General features: G+C 47.1%; 2 protein-coding genes across 4 annotated transcripts in view; one reads left to right on the forward strand and one right to left on the reverse strand.

Annotated features, from left to right (window-relative positions):
• LOC144274559 (C-type lectin domain family 2 member D-like) overlaps nt 1-5,906 on the forward strand; it is a 29,960-nt gene extending 24,054 nt beyond the window's left edge. For all 3 annotated transcript variants that reach the window (XM_077833437.1, XM_077833438.1, XM_077833436.1), the window contains 3 exons: nt 2,945-3,126; nt 3,798-3,901; nt 4,114-5,906. In XM_077833437.1, coding sequence (XP_077689563.1) covers nt 2,945-3,126; nt 3,798-3,901; nt 4,114-4,264 — 437 coding nt within the window. In that variant the 3' untranslated portion in view covers nt 4,265-5,906. The remainder of the gene's footprint in view (nt 1-2,944; nt 3,127-3,797; nt 3,902-4,113) is intronic.
• LOC144274552 (killer cell lectin-like receptor subfamily B member 1B allele A) lies at nt 5,900-21,498 on the reverse strand. The gene is made up of 6 exons (XM_077833429.1): nt 21,360-21,498; nt 10,666-10,770; nt 10,114-10,263; nt 8,468-8,622; nt 6,690-6,802; nt 5,900-6,279 (listed from the first exon to the last, which is right to left on the reverse strand). The coding sequence occupies exons 1-6, from the start codon at nt 21,496-21,498 to the stop codon at nt 6,153-6,155; spliced, it is 789 nt and encodes a 262-aa protein (XP_077689555.1). The 3' UTR covers nt 5,900-6,152.
• Between the last annotated feature and the right edge of the window lie 479 nt (nt 21,499-21,977).

Raw genomic sequence — 21,977 nt, forward strand, 5'->3', positions numbered from 1 at the left:
TCACCTCCGATATCAGATCCCGGTTCCAGTCCCCTCTGTGTGAGGGGAGACAGGATCTGAGCAGGGGTCTCCCACCTCCCAGGTGAGAGCCCAGCCACTGAGCTGTGGGCAGTCTGAGGTGGGGCGGGGGGAGGGGTGTTCTCAATATTTCCTGTTGAAGTTGTTCCACTTTGATTGAATACTTAAATATTAATTGTGCCAGAGAGTTAGAATCCCTCTATAATCTAGTGCTTAGGGCACCCACCTGAGAGGTGGGAACTTCCTGTTCTCCAATCCCTGCTCCTCAGGGAGAGGGGGACTGAAGCAGGGTCTCCCACATCGGGGGCAAGAACCCTACAAGTTAAAGGTTATCAAGGATGTCATCTCTTCTCCCCACCCTCTGTCCCCAGCTATTTTCAGGGGATGTGACACCTGGTGAGCTCACTATCACAAGAAGTGACGTGGGTACCTGACTCCAGGAGGGGGATTTCCCACTGCAGGTTGTTAGCAGGGCTGGGCCCCTCCCTGCAGACAGGGCTTGGGGGCTGAGCTTTGAGAGGGGCAGGGCATGGGGCACAACCCTGGTCACTGTGTTCTACTGGCTGGTTTGGGCAGCCCCTGTCTGGCATCCTAGCTCTTGTGGATCCTGTACTTAGACGCCCCTCCCTCCCTGTTCATTGCGTGGGGCACCCAGGCACCCAGCTCAGGCCTTGTAGATCGCATTGTTCTTCCAGTGATTTCCTAGGCTAATAAAAGTTTGGCGTTGCAAGGCTGGACGTCAAATGCTGAAGTCCCTTTGTGGATCCAGACCGAAGTGACTCGCCCTGGGTCAGCCAGGGAGTCAGGCTCAGCTGGGAATTGTATCGGGATTTCCTGAGTCCCAGTCATCCAGGGCAGTGAACACGAGACACTTGCTCTTTTCTGGCTGCCAGCCCGCTCTGTTGCTCCCTTTTGTACCCAGGGACTCTCCCTTACACGCATTTGAATTTATGGACTGACAGCAATCCCCTGTCTGATCTTTACTGAGCAGGGTAACTTGTCTGCAGTTTGGTGATTTGAGGTTACTAATCTGGCCATTTTGCCTCCCTCCGCCTGGTTGTCCCACAGCAGGGCTGACGGGGTAACAGCATCCCTGGGAGCTATATTGCTGTGGGGGGAAGCCCCATCCCTGCTGTTGAGAATTTTACCCCATGGGTCAGCAGTCTCCAAAGGGAGGGCTCCCCAGGGACAGTGTGTGCAATTACAGAATAGTTCCCTGCAGTGTGAGCCTTTTGGTAATGTGCAGCCCTACACGTTCCTGCAGGGGATAAGTGGGGTGCAGGAGGATCTAGCAGTTGGGAGTAGGGTCCAAGTGTGGCTTGCCGGGGTTATTAGAAAGAGCGCTCACTGTTCCCATGTTCCACTCCAGTGTAGTGAGCTCTGGGGTCAGGCTGCAGACTCCAGGGTATCTGATGCTTTGATACGTGAGATGGGTGAGGAAGGAAACCCGCTCAGAGAGGCTGTCAGAACTGAATGGATCTGAGTGCCCCTTGTCTTCAAGGTGGCATTGGCAGAGCCCAGCAGGTCTGGCAGCCTCTCTGCTTGTGCCTCTGCCTATTGTACCTGCTCCCACAAAACTAGTAGCTGAAATGACACGCTCAGTATTCACCCTGCACTGCCTCCTGGACTGAACTGCCAAGCTCCATAGATGTGTTCACACCTTTTGTAGCTGCACAAATCTGAGTCAAAGCCCTTCCCCCAACTCAGGAACTTTAAACGTTTCCAGTGATTACTTGTAGGTAACTTTCTTTGCAGCAAAAGGGTTAAATTTCAGGGAGGGGCTTAAAAGTGGTTTTGTGTGACCCTCTCCCTGCTGCTTGTACTCCTGAGGGAATTCTGTGTCAACAAATGAAAAATTCTGCACACAATATTTTAAAATTCTGCAAATTTTATTTGTCAATAAATGTGGAGGCTCCAGCCTGGCCGTGGAGAGCCCAGGCCACTGGCTGCATGGAGGTGGGAGATCCCTGCAGCCCCCTACCTCCCAGGACAGGGACTGAATGATGAGGCTGCACCTGACCCTGACACAGCGCATGGCCCGGCTGGCCTGCCCCAGAAACACCCTGAGGGCCAGGGCCCTGCCTCTCTGTGTCAGGTGCACCAGGTGGGGACAGAAGGCTCATCCTGACAAGATTCCAGTGTGGAGCGGCCTAATGTGGGGGATCCAGGTTTGGGATGAAAGGATTCTGTGTGGGTCAGTCTGAGGGTGGGGGCCTGGGGTTGTGGGGGGGAGCTGGATGCACAGGAACTCATTGAGGGTGTTCTGGGTGCAGGGGCAATGGGACTTGGGCTGAGGAGTCCAGGTAAAGCTGAATGGGGCTTGGTGTGGCCATTCTGTGGAATTGATTGAATTACCGCACCACTCTTAAACTTCTTTCTCTGACTCCTGATGCATTAAATACATAACTGGCAGCCTCAGGCTCAGGGTAACTTGCTGCCGCAGGATGTAACTGAGGCCCAGAGCTCAGCTGGATTCATCAAAGGACTGGACCTTGATGTGGATAATGGGACCATCCACATTCATACTGGAGAGGGTTCAGTGTAGAAGGGGCACAAACCCGCCTGCTTCAGGCCAGGAGCCAGCCACTGACAGACAGAAGTGTCCTCCTACCCTTCTTGGCAGGCTATTCTCTCTCTGAATCAGGGTACGAATAGGAATATAAATCTTCCTGCTTTGGGGCCTAGCCAGCCTCTGAGGGCATTTGGGGGAAATGTTCCCTGGGGCCGGCTATCCCACCACTGCCCACTAGGGGGTGCATTGCCCTCCCTCTGAAGCAGCTGGTGCTGGTGGCTCTCAGAGATCAGTCGTCAGCCCCACTAGTCTGATCCAGTCTGGCCGTTCCTGTGTTGCTGTTCCTGCTTGTTCTCCACAGAGAGATGAGAAAAGGGACGGTCTCTCACCCTGGGTTCTCCCTCTCTCTTTTAGTGGAAAAATCTAAGCAGCCTCCTCCTGGCCCCGCTGCTGCCTCCCAGTGCCCGGACGGCTGGTTCAGGAACCGAGGGAAATACTTCTATTTTTCTAAGGCCGAAGGGAACTGGACCTACAGCCAGAGCTTCTGCTCGTCACACGCTGCCTCCCTGGCTGGGATTGAGAGTCTGCAAGAGCTGGTGAGAAGCACAGATGTTCATCGGCACCACAGATAGGGCTGGAGTCAGGCTGGGCTCAGCCCCTGTAGGGCAGAGGGGAGCCCGGGTGCCTCCCAGGCTGGGTGGACAGAGTCAGTGCGGTTCTGGCAGTTGAATCCTGGCTGGACTTGGGGCTCCAACTTCCCCAACTTTGCATCTGCTCAGAGCCCCAGGTGGGAGACTCCTGCTGTGCAGGACAGGGCCACCTCAATCAGGTCCCGGCCAATGGGCTGCCTGGGGCCTGGAGGGGGTGAAAAACTGCCTCCCCAGCTCAGCCCCAGGGTTCCCTCATGGGTGAGGTGGGGGAATCCCTCTGAAGGTGAGACCGGCTCTGTGCCTGCATCCCTCAAGTGCCCTGCCCTGGTGGCAGGGGTCTGTCTGCCCTCCCCCTCCTGGCCTTGCTGTGCTCTGAGAAGGGGCTGCTGGGTGAACAGTGACCTTGCAGCTCAATTCCTGCTTCACCCAGTGGATGCCACAGCAGCCCCAAAAAAGAGGACGGGGGAGGGTGAAGGGTTAATACTTATCTGATCCCTTCGCCCAATAACAATGGAAGAGGCCTGTAGAAATCCCCTACTGCCCAGGGCTCTGTGAGGTGTTGGAGCAGCACAGAGTCAGGGTCTAACACAGCTGTTTGCTTATATTGCATTTGTAAGGGTTCCCTGCTGCCCTACAAAGGCAAACTGGACCACTGGATCGGCCTCTGGAAGGACGCGGGCCAGATCTGGAAATGGGCCAACGGGACTGCGTTTGACCATCGGTGAGTCTTTTTCCTTTGTGTTGGGTCAGAGGTGATGGAAATGTCCCACTGGCTGCTTTAACTTCCCCTCCTGCCGGGAGCGGGGCCTGGTGCAGGAAGGGGGGATCCAGAGGGTCTGTAAGTTCATCAGCTCCTCTCCCTGACCTGGGGTGTCTCCCCCGGTCTGTGCCTGGCACACATTGACTCTAGCTCCAATTGTCTCTGGGTTACAGATTTGAAATACAAGGTGGAGTCGACTGCGCGTACCTGGATGAAGACCTCAGAGTCATCAGCTCCAGCTGCAGCACATCAAGAAAATGGATCTGCAGTAAATCTGATACCCCTACGAAGGAAGAGGAGCGTGTAGTGGGAGGGGACTCGTGAACCAAAGGCGACATGTCTGGTGGTGAAAAATTCTGTGCTGTTTCTTCTCACCTGTTTCCTGAAATGCAGATTTTCCCTGTCTCCTGTCTTCCTCCTCTCGCTGTCTTACAACTTAGAAGTAAACTGAGGGGAAGACACTCCTTTGTTTCAGACCTGCTTGACCAATGCTGCCTAATTGGGGCTCTGTCTGTTTGAATGTGTGCCAACAACATCATTTGGGGAAATTTATAACTTTACATATAATGTTGCTATGTCCATTTCACCATGATATTATTGACCAGCAAGTTATTAGTTTTCAAGTGATGCCTTACAAGGTGTATTTTCTATAAAGATTATTACAATAGGGTGTAGAGTGTGACTACGGAAGTACATGCTGTCACAGGGTGGTACCTCTCTGGAGTTGTTTAGTGACTCAGCTTAATCAACCTGTACTGTGTGTAGTTCCCGAGGAGCTGTGGTCGCCTTCCCCCATGGAGTAGACCACAAGCAGAGAGAAGCCACTCATACATTTTAACACAATGGTCCCCAAACAGATTGCAGGGCAGGAGGTTGCAATATCCCAGATTCTCAGCCTCCCTTATTGCTGGGGATAGTCTCCTCAGCACCAGTTGGAAAATTTCTCCCTTGCACAATTCATCCCATTAGCTCCAATTGATCCCTGGTGCCTTTAATAATTTCTTGCCATCTCGGGGTTTGCACCCTTCAGACTGGGACATGGTTCTCATGGCTCCTTATTGTGTCCCCAAACTGTGACAAATTAGGGTAACCTAATCATTAGGATAACCTTCCTGCAGACAGCCATCCCTGCAACCCCTTGGATGCCATAGAATGTCTTGGGCCTTGGGCCCAGGTGGTCGGGTTCCATGGGGTGGTGGCACTTCCGAGCTCTGTCCGCCTTTGTTGTTTACAGCCAGCCATGCGGCTGTGCTGCCCCGTGAGATACGGAGTGTGGGTGTCGTCATGCAAACCCAGCCTCTGAATTTGTGCCTGGGGGCCTCCTTTGGTGAAAATGTGGCACGGGCCTAGAACCAGCTTGACACGCTTGCCCCCCTCTCCAGGAGGCTCCTCTTTCCCCTCCCTGCCCAACTTTTGTGCTGCCCCTGTTCACTGACTGCCAATTTTCACATCCGCAGGCTGCGCTTCAGGGACAGATTTCTTTAAGGCACTTTTTCATGTAAAATATTCTTACGTGTCTTTTATAAAGAAACTGCAGTGCAACAACGTGTAGTGCTGGAATGTCCAGGCTGCTAATTACACAAATGCTAATTATGCCAAATTCCAGAGGGCAGATGGTTGCTGCTTGAGTTAGGTGCCTTCTCTGCAGCTCTTTAGGTTCTTGAAGGTGTCTGACCTGTGTAACCTTGGTCTGCAATATATTTGCCTTACTCATATCTGTTTATAAGGTATGATGAGCTCTTTCCTGGGAATGGATTCCGTTGCTGACAGAAAACGGTCCTAAAATAGCACAGCCATGTCTAGATGTCCTCTTGTGAATCTAGCCTGAATTTTTTTAGTATTATTATTATTATTTATTATTATTTTGGCTGAAACTATTCAGTGAATTCAACACCAGTTTGTGAATAGTCTTGTTCCTTCCAAAACTGCATTTTTTGGCAAATAAACTATTCAGTGGAAAAATGTCTCCCAGCTCTACTTGTGATGTCATTTCACTAGTTCTCCCTTCACCTTAATCTTCCAGCCCAGACAGGACCTGAATTTCAAATGCAAGAAAAGCCTTTCAGGCTGTCTTTATCCACCTTAGAAAAGTGGGAGGGCACAAGCCCAATTTTTTCCTTTGAAGCTCATCTTCAATATTCATCGTTCATGTGACAGACTGAAACTAAAGAAGAATTTATAGTTCATACTTAGAAAATACAAGTAATTAATGTCACTGTCTAATGAGGAGAGCGTCTTTTTCACAAATCCATTTAGAGACTGTAGTGCAGGGTTCACACTGAATCCCATCTGCTTTTATCACCCCGCATTTCCCTTCAGCAGGATCCACTAACTTGAACCTGGGAAACAAAATAAATAAATCCCTGTTTAGAATTTTTGAACAAGATGTTTAGCAGCTTTTCTTCATTCGGACACACCTCTCAAATTTCTTCCTTAACTGCTGAACTCTTCCTACAGAGCCCTAATTGATAAAACGCTTCCGAGCACATGACCCTTTTGTAGCAGCTGGTTGGCCTTGATCTATTTCTGAAAACACTTGTCCATATTACAAAACCCAGCCCTCAGGATGCGAAAGCCATCGAATGAGGCTCAGGACTCAATTCATCTCCTCTCTGTGCAGAGTGTCGTTCCTAGCTCTGAATATCTCTTGCGACCATATGTAGCCTCTGCTGACACCAGTTCTGGAAAGCAACAACCCTGTGCCCCCTGCTGTACATCTTACATGGACTCATGGGATAAAAACACTCACAGTGTTTGATTGAACAGGGAGCCGTCCACCCAAGTCCATTTCCTCGCACAGGATGTAACAGTGAGTCCAAGCCAGATCTGGTTTGTGTCTTTGGAAGTAGTTTGTATGAAAGTCTGTAAATGACATGGAAGAATGAAGTGACGGGGAAGGAGGGTTAAAGTGGTTAAGGTGCTAGTTAGAGATTTGGGAACTGGGTTCAATTCCCCACTCCACCACAACCACCCTTTGTGACTGTGGGCCAGTTCGTATTTTCTGACCTGACTGGGGCAGAATTCAGGCCTTGGTACAGTCTTTGTGGTGTCTGGGGGTCATGCTATCGGTGAGGTGTCCACCGCTGGGTAGCAGGGCACAGGTTATGTACTGTTGCTGGCCTTAACTTTTCTTTTCCTTGCTTTTTAGTGTGTGTGGGTATGTATAGAGCAGGGGTGGCCAAACCATGGCTTGTGAGCCACAGGAATCTCTTTACAGTTAAAGTGCGGCTCCCAGAGCCCCCTCCCACTCCCATTCTCCACCTACCTGACTTGGCGGGGAGCTCAGGGCTTCTGCCCTGCGGTGGGGTGGTGGGGCTAGGAGGGGCTTCTGCTACAGATGACTAGTGCTTGCTGAGAGTAGGGGGGGGCACAATTTAAAGGTTCCCTCTCCCAACAGCTTGAGTCAAGGTCCCCCCAGCTTCCCTCCTTCTTACCCTCAGTGCCCCCACCCTGCATCTCCCAGGTGTTAGCTCCGAATGGAGAGGCAATGCCAAACAGCTGGGAACTGCAGTGAGGAGCTCCCAGCTGATTGTTGCTGCCTCTCCCCACAGCCGCAGCTCCCAGTGCAGGGAGTTGGGCCCAGTGGCACCATGTGATCGAGCTGGACCAGCAAACCTTGGGGAAAACTGGGGGGCACATGCCCCCTCACGCATCAACTCTGGCTTCCTGCCAGTGTGGAGGGGGGCATAGGCGCCAACTCCGTGGGTGCTCCGGGGCTGGAGCACCCATGGGGAAAAACTGGTGGGTGCTCTGCACCCACTGGCAGCTCCCCGCCCCACCCCAGCTCACCTCCGCCTCTGTTCTGCCTCCTCCTCTGAGTGCACTGCGTCTCCGCTTCTCCCCCTAGCTCCCAGGGCTTGCCACCGCAAAACAGCTGTTTTGCTCGGCAAGCACTGGGAGGGAGGGGGAGGAGGGGGAACGCGGTGCGCTCGGGGGAAGAGACGGGGGCGGGGATTTGGGGAAGGGCCCAATAGGGGCAGGGAGGGGGCGGAGTTGGGGTGGGGACTTGAGGGAAGGGGTTGGAATGGGGGCGGAGTCGGGGAGGGGCCGGAGGTGGTGGGGGGCTCGAGCACCCACTGGCGCTGGGTAAAGTTGGCGCCTATGGACGGGGGGCTCTCAGGACTATAGTCCTGCAGGGCACACCTCCTGGGGCTCAGAGCTTCAGCAGGAGCAGGGCTGAAGATTTGAGCCCGGGCAGGTGCCTCCTGTGGGGCTGAAGCCTGAGACCCCTGCCCCTGCAGGGCCAAAGCCCCAAGCCCTGGCAGATGCCTCCCACAGGGCCAAAACCCTGAGCCTTGTCAGGTGCCTCCTGTGGGGCTGAAGCCCTGAGACACCCCCCCACCTCCGCCCCCCTCCTTGCAGGGATGAAGAACTCTAGAACTTCCGAAGATTGTTGTATGTGGCTCGGAGGGTCGGTAAGTTTGGCCACCCCTGATATAGAGCAGCCTTGACAGACACATAGCACAGTGGTTTTGTGTATTAATTATTACTAGTGATGTTCATATCTCCAGGACTAGTTTTATTTACCATCTCATCCTGGTCCCGGATCACCAGCAGCCGAGAGCTCCTCCTTGAACAGTCATCGCGGCTCTCGTTCCAGGGATTTTTTTCTTTTGACACCCAGTAGCACTTGTCCCTGTGCAGCAGCCAGTTTGGGGGGCAGAGCTTACACCCTGATCCCTCTGGAGGGGGAAATGGAAATGTTTAATGGAGCTGAAGGTTCTGAACTGCATTAAACTCCTGCACAGACCTCCAGACTCAACATTTTCAGCAGAGCTATGCCTTGGCTTTGTTTGAGGATAGGTCCAACACTCCACTCGCCGCAGGTGCTGCAGGCCAGGAGGGAGGGGTATTGGTGAAGCTGTGAGTACCTCAGTCCTGAAATAGCACGGGCTAATGCAGGTCAGGCTCTACTGGAATCCTCCTTCACTTCCTCCTCTTTAGTGTAGTGTTCCTGTGCACTGATTAACAGCCATTGCATTTCCCCTTAGAGATGGCTGCATGCCAGTTGGGGGGAGATAATACTACATATAAAAGAGTTAAAAGAACTTTATTTAGGTTGCAAAGTCAAAATTGGAAATGCCACATTCATGGTTGTCCATGCAACTGTAATTCAGCCTCAACGTGAGGTCATCCAGTACACTGAATGCTTGGGGAGCCATCATGGACCTGGAACCAAATAGGCCTGTGCACTGAATGAGGCAGCAGCCCTGAGATAAAAATAGTAGATAATCCTGCAATAAAGACCGTATCATAAGGCACACACAAATGGGGGCTGAATTAGGTTGTGCGGGTAACTGAATTAAGGTTGTGCAGATAATTTGGCATTTCCTAACTTTTGGGAGCTTGACTCTGTAATCTTTGTGTTCTCTTAATCCAGTATTGTGTTTAATTTCCTAGTTTTTAAAAAAACATAAAAAAATTCTGTGACTGGAACAACTGCACCAGCCTGAATCAGCAGCAGCGTTTGGACCCTGGATCTTCAGTATCACACCACACTGCTATCGCTCCAGCAACAGGAATAACTCTGCTTGCTGGTTACAGGAAAAGTCTGTGATCCTGAGGGATGGGGGCAGGGAATAGGCCTGAGTGGTCAAAGGGAGCCCAGCCAGCTCTCTGCCTTCCCCAGGAGGAGCTTCTAACCCATGTGGTGTTCCTGGGAGCAAGGGGTTGATAGACCACTGGGGCTATGTGCTGAGTGAGGGGGAGCCTGGCCCAGCTCTCACCCCTCCCCACCTCCACCTGCATCTGCTCAGGTCACTCCCAGTGCAGAGTGTGCTGCTGTGGCAAGGTGAGCCCAGCACTTTTGACTGTTATTTTGTCATGCTACAGAGTTTTCCTGAGGATCACAAGCAAGGAGGGAAATGGTGGCTCTTCCAAGGTTCCCATCTCAGCAAAACCTGGATGAAATTTCATGGGCCAAAGAAAACATGAAGGCCCCTCGGCCCCCTATTTCAAAGGCCTGCTTCAAACAAGGGAAGTGTGAGAGCTCCTCAAAGATACCACAAGACCCTTTTACAATGGAAGCGTTAGGGACCCTAAACAGGAATCGCTACCAGATGCCCTATAAGTAGTTATTGAAGTGGTTTGTGTCCTGCACTGGGTTACCCGAGCTAACCACTAGATGGGACTACAATACAGGAAGCTGCGGAGAGAGAAGGTGCTGAGGTTACCTGCTGAGTTGTTGTGAGATGATTCACACACAAATTGCTTCAAGTGGAAATGGAAATCTTTTAGGCCAGTGCTGCAGTTGGATTGATGGATGATTCCCTCCCTGGTACTGTTGTTCTCCGGTGTATTCAGACATCCTTTGAGCTGAGAAACTTCAGAAGAGCATGAGCATGAGCGGCAACTACCACTTAGGGATTAGCAAACTGAGAATGAGGGTGTGTGTAATAAACAGTTACATACTGTAGCTATCAAACTGAGAACTGGGACAGAGAGAGAGAGCATGACAGAGAAAGAGAGAAAATCTAATTTATTACACATTATAAAGTGTCTTCCACTTTTCCCTGTGCACACTGAACAGTGACGTTGTGAGAGCTGGATCACATAGGTCTCATGTATCAAGTTCTAACACTAGCTTCTTCATGTGATATTGTTCCCTTTGTGATGATAATGAAGAGTCCAGGATATTATTCACAAAAGCGTTGGAATCAGAAATGTGCAGGAAGGGGGAATTTCAGAGTGCCGCATTTTGCACAAATTAATTTTGAACTGCTTACCCCAAACACTTATCGCTATCACAGCTCCCAGCAGGATGAGGATCCCAGCTGCTCCAAGCCCTGCAGTGATCCAATGACAGCGGGGACGCTGATGTAGATGATGATCTGGAAGAGTCAGGATTGAGTGAAATATCTTCAGCACATTGTGCAAGAAATAATAATGGCCACCTGCTGTCCTGTGGAACCCGTGCAGCATCCTTGAATGGGCATTTGTGTTCCCCCTCAGTCCTCACATAATACTAGGAATATTTTTAAACCTGTCAGTTAAGGGCCACGTCACTCTTAGGGCACCCCATAAAGAAACAGAGCAAAATACTGCAAAGGTGAAGACAATACTAACAGATTTCTACTGTCAATTATTTAGCAACATGGTTCTATCCCACTTAAAGTGGTGCATATTTGACCATGCTATAGGGCGAGTCTTTGCATCAGCCCCCTCAGGCTTTGTGTTGACCAGACAGTGGTTCTTAACCTTTCTGGGGTCAGGACACATTTGTAAACCTCAATGGCCTGTCACGACACAGTAAATAGCATTAGTGCAAAAGCCACACGACTTACTAAATATCTTACCCACAACACACAATATGCACGTTAGTATTGGCCCCGTTCGTCTTTACAGACGTTTGGTATTGCGGATGTGAGGTCACAGTTGGTGCTGCAGCTTTTTTGATAACTATAGAAACCAATTCTGGACAAACATGTTATCGCATCGAGTGCAACGAAAGGTGTTTTCCTGTTGTCTAAGGCTAGTCACTTGTTTTTTACTTTGACTTTTTGTTTTGAGTGTAGAGAGCCACTGTTTATCACGTTCTGTGATGCCTGTCTCCAGACTGGATTGCCAACTTGAATGATCTTTTGTACTTGGGCTTCCTAAGTCTGTGACTCAATACCAAAGCATTGGGAGGGATAGCTCAGTGGTTTGAGCATTGGCCTGCTAAAGCTACGGTTGTGAGTTCAATCCTTGAGGTGGCCATTTGGGTCAAAAATTGGGGATTGGTCCTGTTTTGAGCAGGGGGTTGGACTAGATGACCTCCTGAGGTCCCTTCCAACCCTGATATTCTATGATTCTATTTTAGGTCTCTTTTGCAGGCATCTCAAAACCTACGTTTTGGGTGTCCTCTCTGTCTTTGACCCTCCTTTAACTCACCATATTATAAGATGTCTTTAGGAAGTCTTCCATCTTGCATCCTATGCACATGACCTAACTAACGATGATGGTTGTGCTTGATAATAGCTCTCAGGCTGGAGATTTGTGCCCTCATTAGCACTTCTTCATTAGTAATTTTACCTTGCCAGGTGATGTCTAGAATGGATCTCAGGCACCACAGATGGAAGCTATTGAATCTCTTTTCTTGCCTGCTATATGAGATCCATGTCTCGCTGCCTTAAAGGAGGATACTGACTATGCAGGCTTTATAAATCAAGATCTTAGTCTTTGTCATAAACTTCTTCAAGAATATACACATTAGTGTAACTAGTGCTTGTATACCATACATATCACAGCAGCAGTATCTGCATTTCCTATCCCATGGGGCGGGCTGGGCTCGGCTCCCCACTCTGGTGTTGTGACTTCCAGGGTCACAGTGCTGGTCAGGTTTGGCCTGGCCTGCCTGACAGGGGCAGCTGATCCAAATTTGTGTGAGTGGCATTGTGACCCAGTGCACAGGTTCGTAGTGCGACTCACGCAAATTTGACCTGTCACCAGCCCTGTCATCATGACTGAGGAGAGACTGGGCCAAGCCTGAATGAAACCACTGTGTTCCTTTGCAGCAGATCACAATGCCCGGAGCAGCTCCAGCCTTGCAGACTGGAGCTGCAGGATCCATGGCTGCGGGGTGAATGCAGGATGGACTCGGCAACCCCCAAGTCTTTCCTTCCTTTCTGCACAAAGGAGTTATCTGTGTTCAGTCTGTTACACCTCTGGTCAAGGACAGCCAGGTTGGTATTTTGTAAGTAAACAAGCTTCACTAAGAAAATAGCTTGAGACCGGATCACTAATTTCACCTCCAATGGGAAACTGACCTGCCAGGCCCAAAGTCTGCTAACGCTTGGCAAAACAGCAACAATATCAAGGAAGTCAGAGTCACTGGATCTATACCAAATAGGTGCACATTTTCATAGTGACATAGAACAACTGAATATAACCAGAGGCTCGCACACGTTGTAGCATCTGTCAGCCAAGCTTGTTGAACATGCCAGGGGCTCCTTCCCTCTATTCCCCCCACAAGCTCCCTGGGTGCCCCCTTCCACCTTCCTGTACTGCAGGGATTCCCTGCAACTCCCTCAACCTCCCCCTGCCAGGAGATCTGTGCCCTCCATTCCCCTATCTCCCATACCAGTGTCCCCTTTTCTTTCCCCCATGCTGTCCTTCTTCTAAACCAGGGTCCCCCATTTCACCCCATGTCAGCAGTTCTGTGTTCCCCTCATTTCTCCCTCCTTCCCATTCCAGGTCCCTCATTCTCCCCTCATGACAGGGATGCTGTGTGCACCTCCATGCCCCCTTCCCCCCACTTCCATCCATGCCGGGGGCTCTGTCCTCCTTCCATTTCCCCCTTTCTCCACTCATGTTCCCCCAATCTCCCACCGGGGTTCTGTGTGCACCCCCTTTCCCTCTCCTCCCGGACCAGCAACCCCCATTGCCCTCCATGTAGGACTCTACATGTGCCCCCATTTCACCCCTTTCCCCTCATGCCCCACTTTCCCACATTCTCCCCTCTATGGCAGGGGCTCGGTCTGCACCCCATTTCCCCCTGTGCCCCATACAAAAGTCTCCCATTTCCTCCCAGGCCAGAAGCTGTGTGCACACCTCCTTCCCCCATGCCCCTCCATTGTCCCTTTCACACTCCCTTCCAACCATCATTATGTCTCTTCTGTCTAGGGTTGCCAAAATTGTATTTCAAAAATAAGGGACTGTTTTCTTAGCACCCCTGCCCCACCCCTCCTCCCAATATTATCATTATTATTAATAAATAACAACGATAATCGGCACTCAAACGCATTCACCAGGGGTATTTCTTGCTGCTTTTTTTCAGCACTCAGCAACTCCTGATCTTGTACAGAGATGAAAAAATAAGGGCTGTCCCTTGTCATAAGGTCATGTTGGCAACCTGTTCTGTCTGTCTGGGACATGAGTCATGCAAAAAGAAAAGGAGTACTTGTGGCACCTTAGAGACTAACCAATTTATTTGAGCATAAGCTTTCGTGAGCTACACCTCACTTCATCGGATGCATACTGTGGAAAGTTTAGAAGATCTTATTATATACACACAAAGCATGAAAAAATACCTCCTCCCACCCCACTCTCCTGCTGGTAATAGCTTATCTAAAGTGATCACTCTTCTTACAATGTGTATGATAATCAAGTTGGGCCATTTCCAGCACAAATCCAGGTTTTCTCACCCCCCCCCCCCCGCCACACACACACACAAACTCACTCTCCTGCTGGTAATAGCTTATCTAAAGTGACCACTCCACGGTATGCATCCGATGAAGTGAGCTGTAGCTCACGAAAGCTCATGCTCAAATAAATTGGTTAGTCTCTAAAGTGCCACAAGTCCTCCTTTTCTTTTTGCGAATACAGACTAACACGGCTGTTACTCTGAAACCTCTCCTTACAAGGTGTATGATAATCAAGGTGGGCCATTTCCAACACAAATCCAGGTTTTCTCACACACACCCCCCCACACACAAACTCACGGAGTTTTACTTTAAGTTTCACGGAGTCTGCTTTAACTTTTACCAGCTCTCTTTTCTTTTTTTATTAATAAATCTTTAGTTAGTTTAATAAGGATTGGCTACTAGCACTGTATTTTGGTAAGATCTTGAGCAGCCTGTTACCTAGGGTAAGTGACTGATCCTCTGGGATTGGAAAAACCCAATGTATGTGATTTTTGGTTTTAATAACCTTTTATCATAAAGTCCAGTTTGCCTGAGTGGTAAACAGGGACTGTAGAGCCTAAAGGGACTGTATGTGGCTTCATGATAACTAGTATAGTATTTTGGAATCACATATTTGTTATTGGCTGGTGAAATCTTATGATAGAATAGGGTGACCAGATGGCAAGGGTGAAAAATCGGGACAGGAAGTGGGGGGTAATTGGTGCATATAGAAGACAAAGCCCAGAATATCGGGACTGTCCCTATAAAACTGGGACATCTGGTCACTCTATGATAGACTATACCACCAGTCTGGGGTACTTGCCCTGTATTTTGGCAGTCTGACCTGAGATTGGCCCTCTCAGCTGTGTCCCTTACCAGGCAGCGTGACAGTGACACTCTACAGTTATTGTGTTACAAACAGACAGACAGAGAAATGCCACCCAGTTGAGTGTAAGGCCTTGCAAGTTTGGCCAATTACAGTACAACATTAACATGTTCCATATGCCCTATGTAACAGCATAGTTGGGATATTAATATTTATTTAGCAACTGCAGTGTTAGTAGAATAAAAATAGAGGCTGACGACATAATCATCTAAAATTTTCTCACATATATCCATAAGCTCATGTACCTATAGAAGTTACACCCCAAAGATATCTGTTTTGTAAAATAACTTGTATAGTTACATTTCAAATACACCCAGCCATTTTCAAGGGAATCCTTTAAGAAAAAAGTGTCCATCCTTTATATTAAAATTTAATTCATGATATCTTGTTTCCTTGTTATTTTAGAAATACTGATGCATATTCACTGCCCACCCCCAATTTCCTCTCATCCTTACCACGGGTTCCCTCCTGTCTGTTCTAAGTCACAACTTCCCAAACTTTGACTGATCCACAAATACCGAGTCTTATAGCTTATCTCTGCACTCAGGAAATGTGAACACCTCATCCCTAGCCTTGGAAACGTCCCTGGCATCCTGTCCATTTCAGAATCCAGGAGAAGATATCCCTTTCTGCCTTCATCATTCCCCCTCGACCAGGCTTCCCTCCTTTCCTCCTTTTCTCCAGCCCCATTTCCTGTATTCCTTAGATACTAGATTTTATTCTTGTCTGCACAGATACTAGTAGGCTTGTCCCGCTCCACACTTCGCCTATCAAGTGGCACAAGCTCCACAGCACTCTGCACTGAATTGGCTCCCCAACTATTTTCAAATCCCATCATTCCTCCTTGGACTGTGAGACTCCCACACCTCTCCTAATAGAACAATGAAGTTCTTAAATTGGTTAGTCTCTAAGGTGCCACAAGTACTCCTTTTCTTTTTTTAATGAAGTTCTGCTAGATGCCTTCTGCCCAGTCATTCCTCTCAAGACTCACCAAATGTACGGGTCCTTACCATTTGCCTTGCCCTGCTATAGTATCTAGATAGTTCAGTTATAGCCTCCAAACAGGTTTATGAAATATATGATTTATTTGTATTGTGGTAGCACCCAAAGGTTCCAGTCTGGAGCAGTAACCTATCCGCTAACTAAGGCCAGATCTACACTAGGAAATAGACCTGCCCTAAGAGACTGTATCATAAACTTCTCATGCCAGGGACGTTCTCACTGAGTACAGAACACAATGGGAGAGAGGCTGAGCAGAACAATAATAAGATCAGACATTACAGAGATTAGCTGTGTGCACAGTTTGATGGTGAATTTAATTGTATAATTATGTTAGGATACCTGGAGACTTGGGTAAAAATCTTTGTTATTTTAAATCTAAATAAATAAATAAAGTAATCTGAAATTTGTTTCCTCCTTTGGTAAAGTTAAATCAGTTGCTCCAAACTATCATTCAACTTAGGCATCATTGATTGCCTGATTTTTCTGTAGGTATCACAGCAGAGATAGGGCTTGAGGAATTTGAAGGAAAAGAGGGTCATCAAAATATAACAGTATGGCCCTTGTATTTGTATGTAGGGCCTGTTGCTGACTATGACATTTTCTGAGACAGTTTGTATTTACTCTGAAGTAAAGTGCACCACAGGGCATTAAAGAAATTCAGTATCCAGCTCCAGGAGTGGTAAAGGATTCAGGTTAGCTAAGTCCTGCCAGATACATGGTGCATAGAACACATAGACCTGTCCTTTGTTGCTAGAAAACCAGTGTCTAAACTACCTGACTGTGCTTTGAGTTACCTATGTGGGGTAACTATTGTGAGCTCCCTGTTGCACCTTTAATATAGTTGGTGGATTGCTGGTGATGTCAGGGGTTCGGCTGATCACCATTTTGGAGGCTGGAAGGGATATTTGCCATATGGCAGAATTGGCAAATTGCCGTGTGGGTTTTTTCCACCTTCCATTCAGCATCAAGGTGGTCTAGGTTTAGATTATAATTGTTGCAACTTTGACAGGTTCCCATGTGGCTGGTAGTTTAGAAAGGGTTTGTTTACAGGTTCCTGTAACCCGGTGGTCTGCCTTGGCCATGGTCCTGAGCACAGTATTAATTGGTGCAGGGGTTTGTCTATGCTTTGAGCTGGGGGAGCAGTTCCCCGTGCTAACTCTGATTGAGCGAGTGCCCTAAAAATCACACGTAGCTGCAGCAGCAGCAACGTGACGAGTAGGAGGGTGTTAGCCACTCTGAGTAGGTGCCTGTGGTCTCAGCTGGGTTCGTACTGATGTACTCAGGGTGGTGAGCCCGTCCTGCTGCTCAGCTAGACACACTATTTTTTAAAATACACTCTAGTTTTAGCACACTAGCTAGATCAGAACTAGTGCGGGGTTTGTCTGCTCAAGCTGGGTATCTCACCCCAGCTCGAACTGTGCACATACCCTATGTCTCATGCAGCTTGTGGCTCACCTCATCTTGTCTCTCCTATCTCTAGCATGGAGGAAGGGTTGGGACTCTGGCTTACCAGTCAGGGTGAGGGTGGAGAGGGGGCATGACTTTCACATTTACCCTCTAGTCTGTAGTACACCAAGGCCATTCGTGCCAACTGGAGAGCCGCACTGGAACAACCTTTCTGGGTAGTTTGGGTAGTTACCCTAGTTAGGTAATAGTTTTAAATAAAGTTCCAGCCTCCACATTTAACCATATAATGGTGTCTATGTCTCATTGTCTTTATGTCCACATTAACGTCTAATTGTACTTTGTCAAGTGGCTGAATTTTTAATTGCAATTTAAAAGTAAAGCAGGCAGTCTGAGCTTAGTACATGTGGAGCACTGACAGGAGAAGAGATGTTCCCTAACCTGATCAGCAAATAGCCCCCTTCTTCCTCAGCAACACTCACAATTTCCTACTGCGTCACATATCATACAGCTGTTTCAGGATGCCCTCCCATATCTCAATGCTACTGTTGGCAACCCCTTGGAGGCCTCCCCCGCCCTTCTGTAAGGGGAAAAATTGGATTGTATCTGTACCCTGACCCATCAGCTCCCCTTCTGACCCAATGTAGGGAGCCTGTCAAGCTATCAGGACAGGTAAGGCAAGGAAGGTCCTGCATTAGGGTACAGAGACCTCTCCAATATTATGGTAGAAAAACGTTACACAAGTGAGGATTGTGTGACAGTCGAATGTGCCAGGTTCTTTTTATAAGAGGTATGTCCTGTGAATCCTCTGCTGAAAACCCTCTGCCACAATAACGCTATGTCTGAAACACTGTGTCGTCTTAACTCCTAAAATCCTCTGTGGGAACAACTCCTATTCTGGTAACAGAGCGTCTTCTGAACTTTTGTGCCAAAAAGCATTACATTATCAGCATCAGACTCCAGGGTTCTCTTTTTGTCTTTAACACCCACTATTTGAAGAAAACATTGAGCTCAGAAGTAGATATTTATAATTGTTATTGTATTAATTCAATTGCCATGTGGAAAATAATTTGCAAGGTAAAAACACAAAACAAACAGTTCAAAAAGTCAGATTTGTTGCCAAAGAGCTCTGAAAAAAGGTAATACACGTCATTAATTTTATTTTTTTCTGATAATTGGAGGTGGTATAAACACAGATTAATCACAGAAATGTAGGGATGGAAGGGACCTTAACAAATCATCTAGCCTATCAGCTGTGCTGAGGCAGGATTAAGTATATCAGGTCCTAGCCCATCCCTGACAGGTGTCTGGAAGAACACTAAGCCAAACCACATGCCAGAACTTTCAGAACAGACAAAATGCATCCAGACGTGACATTAGTGTGTAGCAAGCTGGTGCTCTGTAGAGTCACACCCTAGTTTAACGCACACAAGGGCTTGTAAAGTTCCCAAGTAGACAAGCTCGTACATTGGACACTCCTGTTCATACAAACCCAAATGACATTAGCCTGTTTTTGCAGCAGTATCACACTGTTGACTCATATTCAATGTGTGATCCACTATAACTACCAAATCCTTTTCTGCAGTACTAGTGCCTAGCCAGCTATTCGCCATTTTGGAGGTATGCATTTGATTTTTCCTTCCTAAGTGTAGTACTTTGCACGTCTTTATTGAATTTCATCTTGTTGATTTCAGACCAATTCTCCATTTATCAAGGTCATTTTCAATTCTAAACCCGTCCTTTAGATGCTTGCACCACTCCTAGCTAGAAACTGTCATTCACAAATTTTACAAGTCTAGTCTCCACTCCATCATCTAAGTCATTAATGAAAATATTGAATTGTATTGGACACAGAAAAGCCACCCATGGAATTCCACTTGATACGATCTCCCAGTTTGACAGTGAAGCATTGTTAACTACTCTCTGAGTATGGTCTTTGAACCAGTTGTACACTCATTTTTTTAGTAAATTCATCTAAGCCACATTTCCCTTGTTTGCTTATGAGACTATCATGGAGGACTATGTCAAAAGCCTTGCTAAAATCCAGATATATCATGTCTACTGCTTCCCTCCAGCCACTAGGCCAGTTACCTTGTCAAAGAAGGAAGTTAGATTGGTTTTGTATGATTTGTGCTTGACATTCCATGTTGCTACTAATTATCACCTTATTCTCCTCTAGGTCTGAACAAATTGATTGTTTGATAATTTGTTCCAGTATCTTTCCAGGTATCAAAGTTAGACTGACTGGTCTATAATTTCCTGGGTCTTCCTTTTTCCTCTTTTTGAAGATAAGTACTGTGTTTTTCTTTCTCCAGTTCCCTGGGTCCTCACCCATCCTCCATGAGTTCTCAAAACCAATTAATGGTTCTAATATTGCTTTGGTTATTTCCTTAAATACTCTATTGTGAATTTAATCAGGCCCCGCTGACTTGAATGCATCTATCTTATCTAAACATTCCTTAAGCTGTTCTTCCCATATTCTAGCCCAAGATCCTTCCCCCTTGTTGTTAATATTGTGTTACGTATCTGCTCTAAATTAATCTTTTTAGTGAAGACTGAAGCAAAAAGGGCATGAAACACCTCAACTTTCTCTGTGTCATCCTTTATTTGCTCTCTTTTCCTGTTAAGTAATGGACCTACATTTGTCAAACTAACAGGTCAAATTCAAATATCAGTTTTAATTTGTGCTTTGTTCATTGCCGCTTTGAAATAATTTCTTAAAACTAAAGGCTTAATACTCCTATTAAAAGGCTAATTGCCACAGTCTTACTGGGTTATCACTCCACCGTACTACCCTGAAAAGAGATATTTAACATCTACACTATTTATCAGTTCTAAAAGAGCATCATCAAGATTTTAAAGTTTCAAATAATACTAATTTTCTGGCAAATCCTTTAAAAATTGCTGTATAATTTTTATGCTTGCATTTTGCATCCTTTGAAGTCAAGGATTCTTAGCCTCAGTGGGGCATAAACAGGTTTCAGGGGGTTGTGACCACACTCACTTTCTTTTTGGATACATGGATGGGTGCCCTAAAACTTGTAGTAATATGGAATCACAGTATGGAAAAGCTTGAGAACTCCTTGAGAATTAACATTTAGCTCAGTTTCTTATTTCTTCATTATTCTGATATTCATTTTCCCTCTCTCCTTTCATCCTTGCTACTATGTTCCTCCTTGAGAGTCTCCTTTAAGTTACAACTTTTCAAAATTAATTTGGTATGAAACATGTCCACTCCTGTTCTGCACTCAGAGATAGAAGGGAAGGTGGGAATATGTTCCCATTTCAGAATCCTGTGCAAAATCCCATGGTTGTTTGTAATTTTCTCTATTAGCCAAATTTCCCTTTCTCTCCAGCCCCAGGTCCTAACCTCCTCAAATAAACATTGGGTCTTTAACCAGAGGCCAGTAAATCCTTTTCTTCACTCTGCACTTCTTAGTGACACAGGCTCCATGACACAGTGTACCTAAATATCTCCCCACCGCTTTGCTTCTAATCTTCTCTAATGAGACAATGAAATCCTTCCTGTTCTTGGAGCCTCCCAAGTTCCTTCTGTTCTGTTCACTCTTCCCAAGACTTGACCATTGCCCTACTCCTTATCCCTCTGACTTATCCCACTATAGTAAATTGTAGATTCACTAGTTTACTTCAATCCTCCTAATATGTATGAAAGATGGCATACAATAACGTATTGTATTTGTATATATAATTGTAATTGTATATATATATAGGCTGCCAGCGGCTACTCTTGTAGTGATGTGGCTGTTTTAATACTGGCATAATGCTTGCTATGATAATGCTTTAAAGAAATTCCGTATCCAGTTCTGACAATAGTAGGGGATTTCACATTCTCAGAAGTGCCACTCTGTGAACATAGCATATAGAGCTGTTCCTTGGTTCTAAAGACCTTCTTTCTAAGCTATCTGTGCTGCAATTCAAATAATAAAAAAGTACATTAGGATTCCATTTTTCTAATTGAAAAAAGAGATCATACTAACACAAAACTAAGAAATTAAAGACTTACTGAGGTGCCGAGCTGGATGCAATGGTTTGGAAGAGGCTTTCAAAATGTTTAAATCAGCATAAACTATTTCACCTGCCATGATAAGCGCAGAGGAGGGAGAGCACGTACAGAAGAGGATGGAGTCTAAGAGCAGCCTCATTTATATATGAGCTAATGTATCCAAAATCAGGAAGTGTCTGTCATCTATTTGAAGCTTTTTTACTTCCTTTTCCCCTGGTGATTTGAGAAGTCCAGGCACCCAGGCTAATAAATTAATGCCTATGTGCTAGCAATCAGTCTGAGTTGTGCTTGAAAACACTCAGGACAGGAGAGCTGTTCTGCACTCGGGTGTTTAGAATTTTAAAAGCACAATTATTTTTCAGTAGTACAAGTAAGCTGAGTCCTGATGCATTTAGCATGGCAGCTCTGAAAATTCACATGGTAAGAAAGTCTTGTTAAAGCATAAAAGAGGGAAATAGTCAATTGGCATTTCCCTAACCTTTCAGTGGAGCAGCCATCTTTAATATATGCCTTTCACTCTAGTTCTCTCTCTGTTGTTGCCACTCAACTCTTGTGTGAGTGAAAAACTCTTTTTCATGGGGTGGCTGAACTGCCTTCTCCAGGGAAAGGGGGCTCTGC

Source organism: Eretmochelys imbricata, chromosome 14 (assembly GCF_965152235.1).
Source record: "Eretmochelys imbricata isolate rEreImb1 chromosome 14, rEreImb1.hap1, whole genome shotgun sequence".
NCBI lineage: Eukaryota > Metazoa > Chordata > Testudines > Cheloniidae > Eretmochelys > Eretmochelys imbricata.

What these genes read in the sequence shown, in the direction of transcription:
- LOC144274552 (XM_077833429.1), bottom strand. Translation starts at nt 21,498, where the DNA reads ATGAGGCTGCTCTTAGACTCCATCCTCTTCTGTACGTGCTCTCCCTCC. An exon ending in TCCGGGACCAGGATGAGATG is followed by an intron (nt 6,803 to 8,467) that starts GTAAATAAAACT and finishes TGTCATTTACAG; the next exon opens with ACTTTCATACAAACTACTTC. An exon ending in TCCCTGTTCAATCAAACACT is followed by an intron (nt 6,280 to 6,689) that starts GTGAGTGTTTTT and finishes TTTGTTTCCCAG; the next exon opens with GTTCAAGTTAGTGGATCCTG.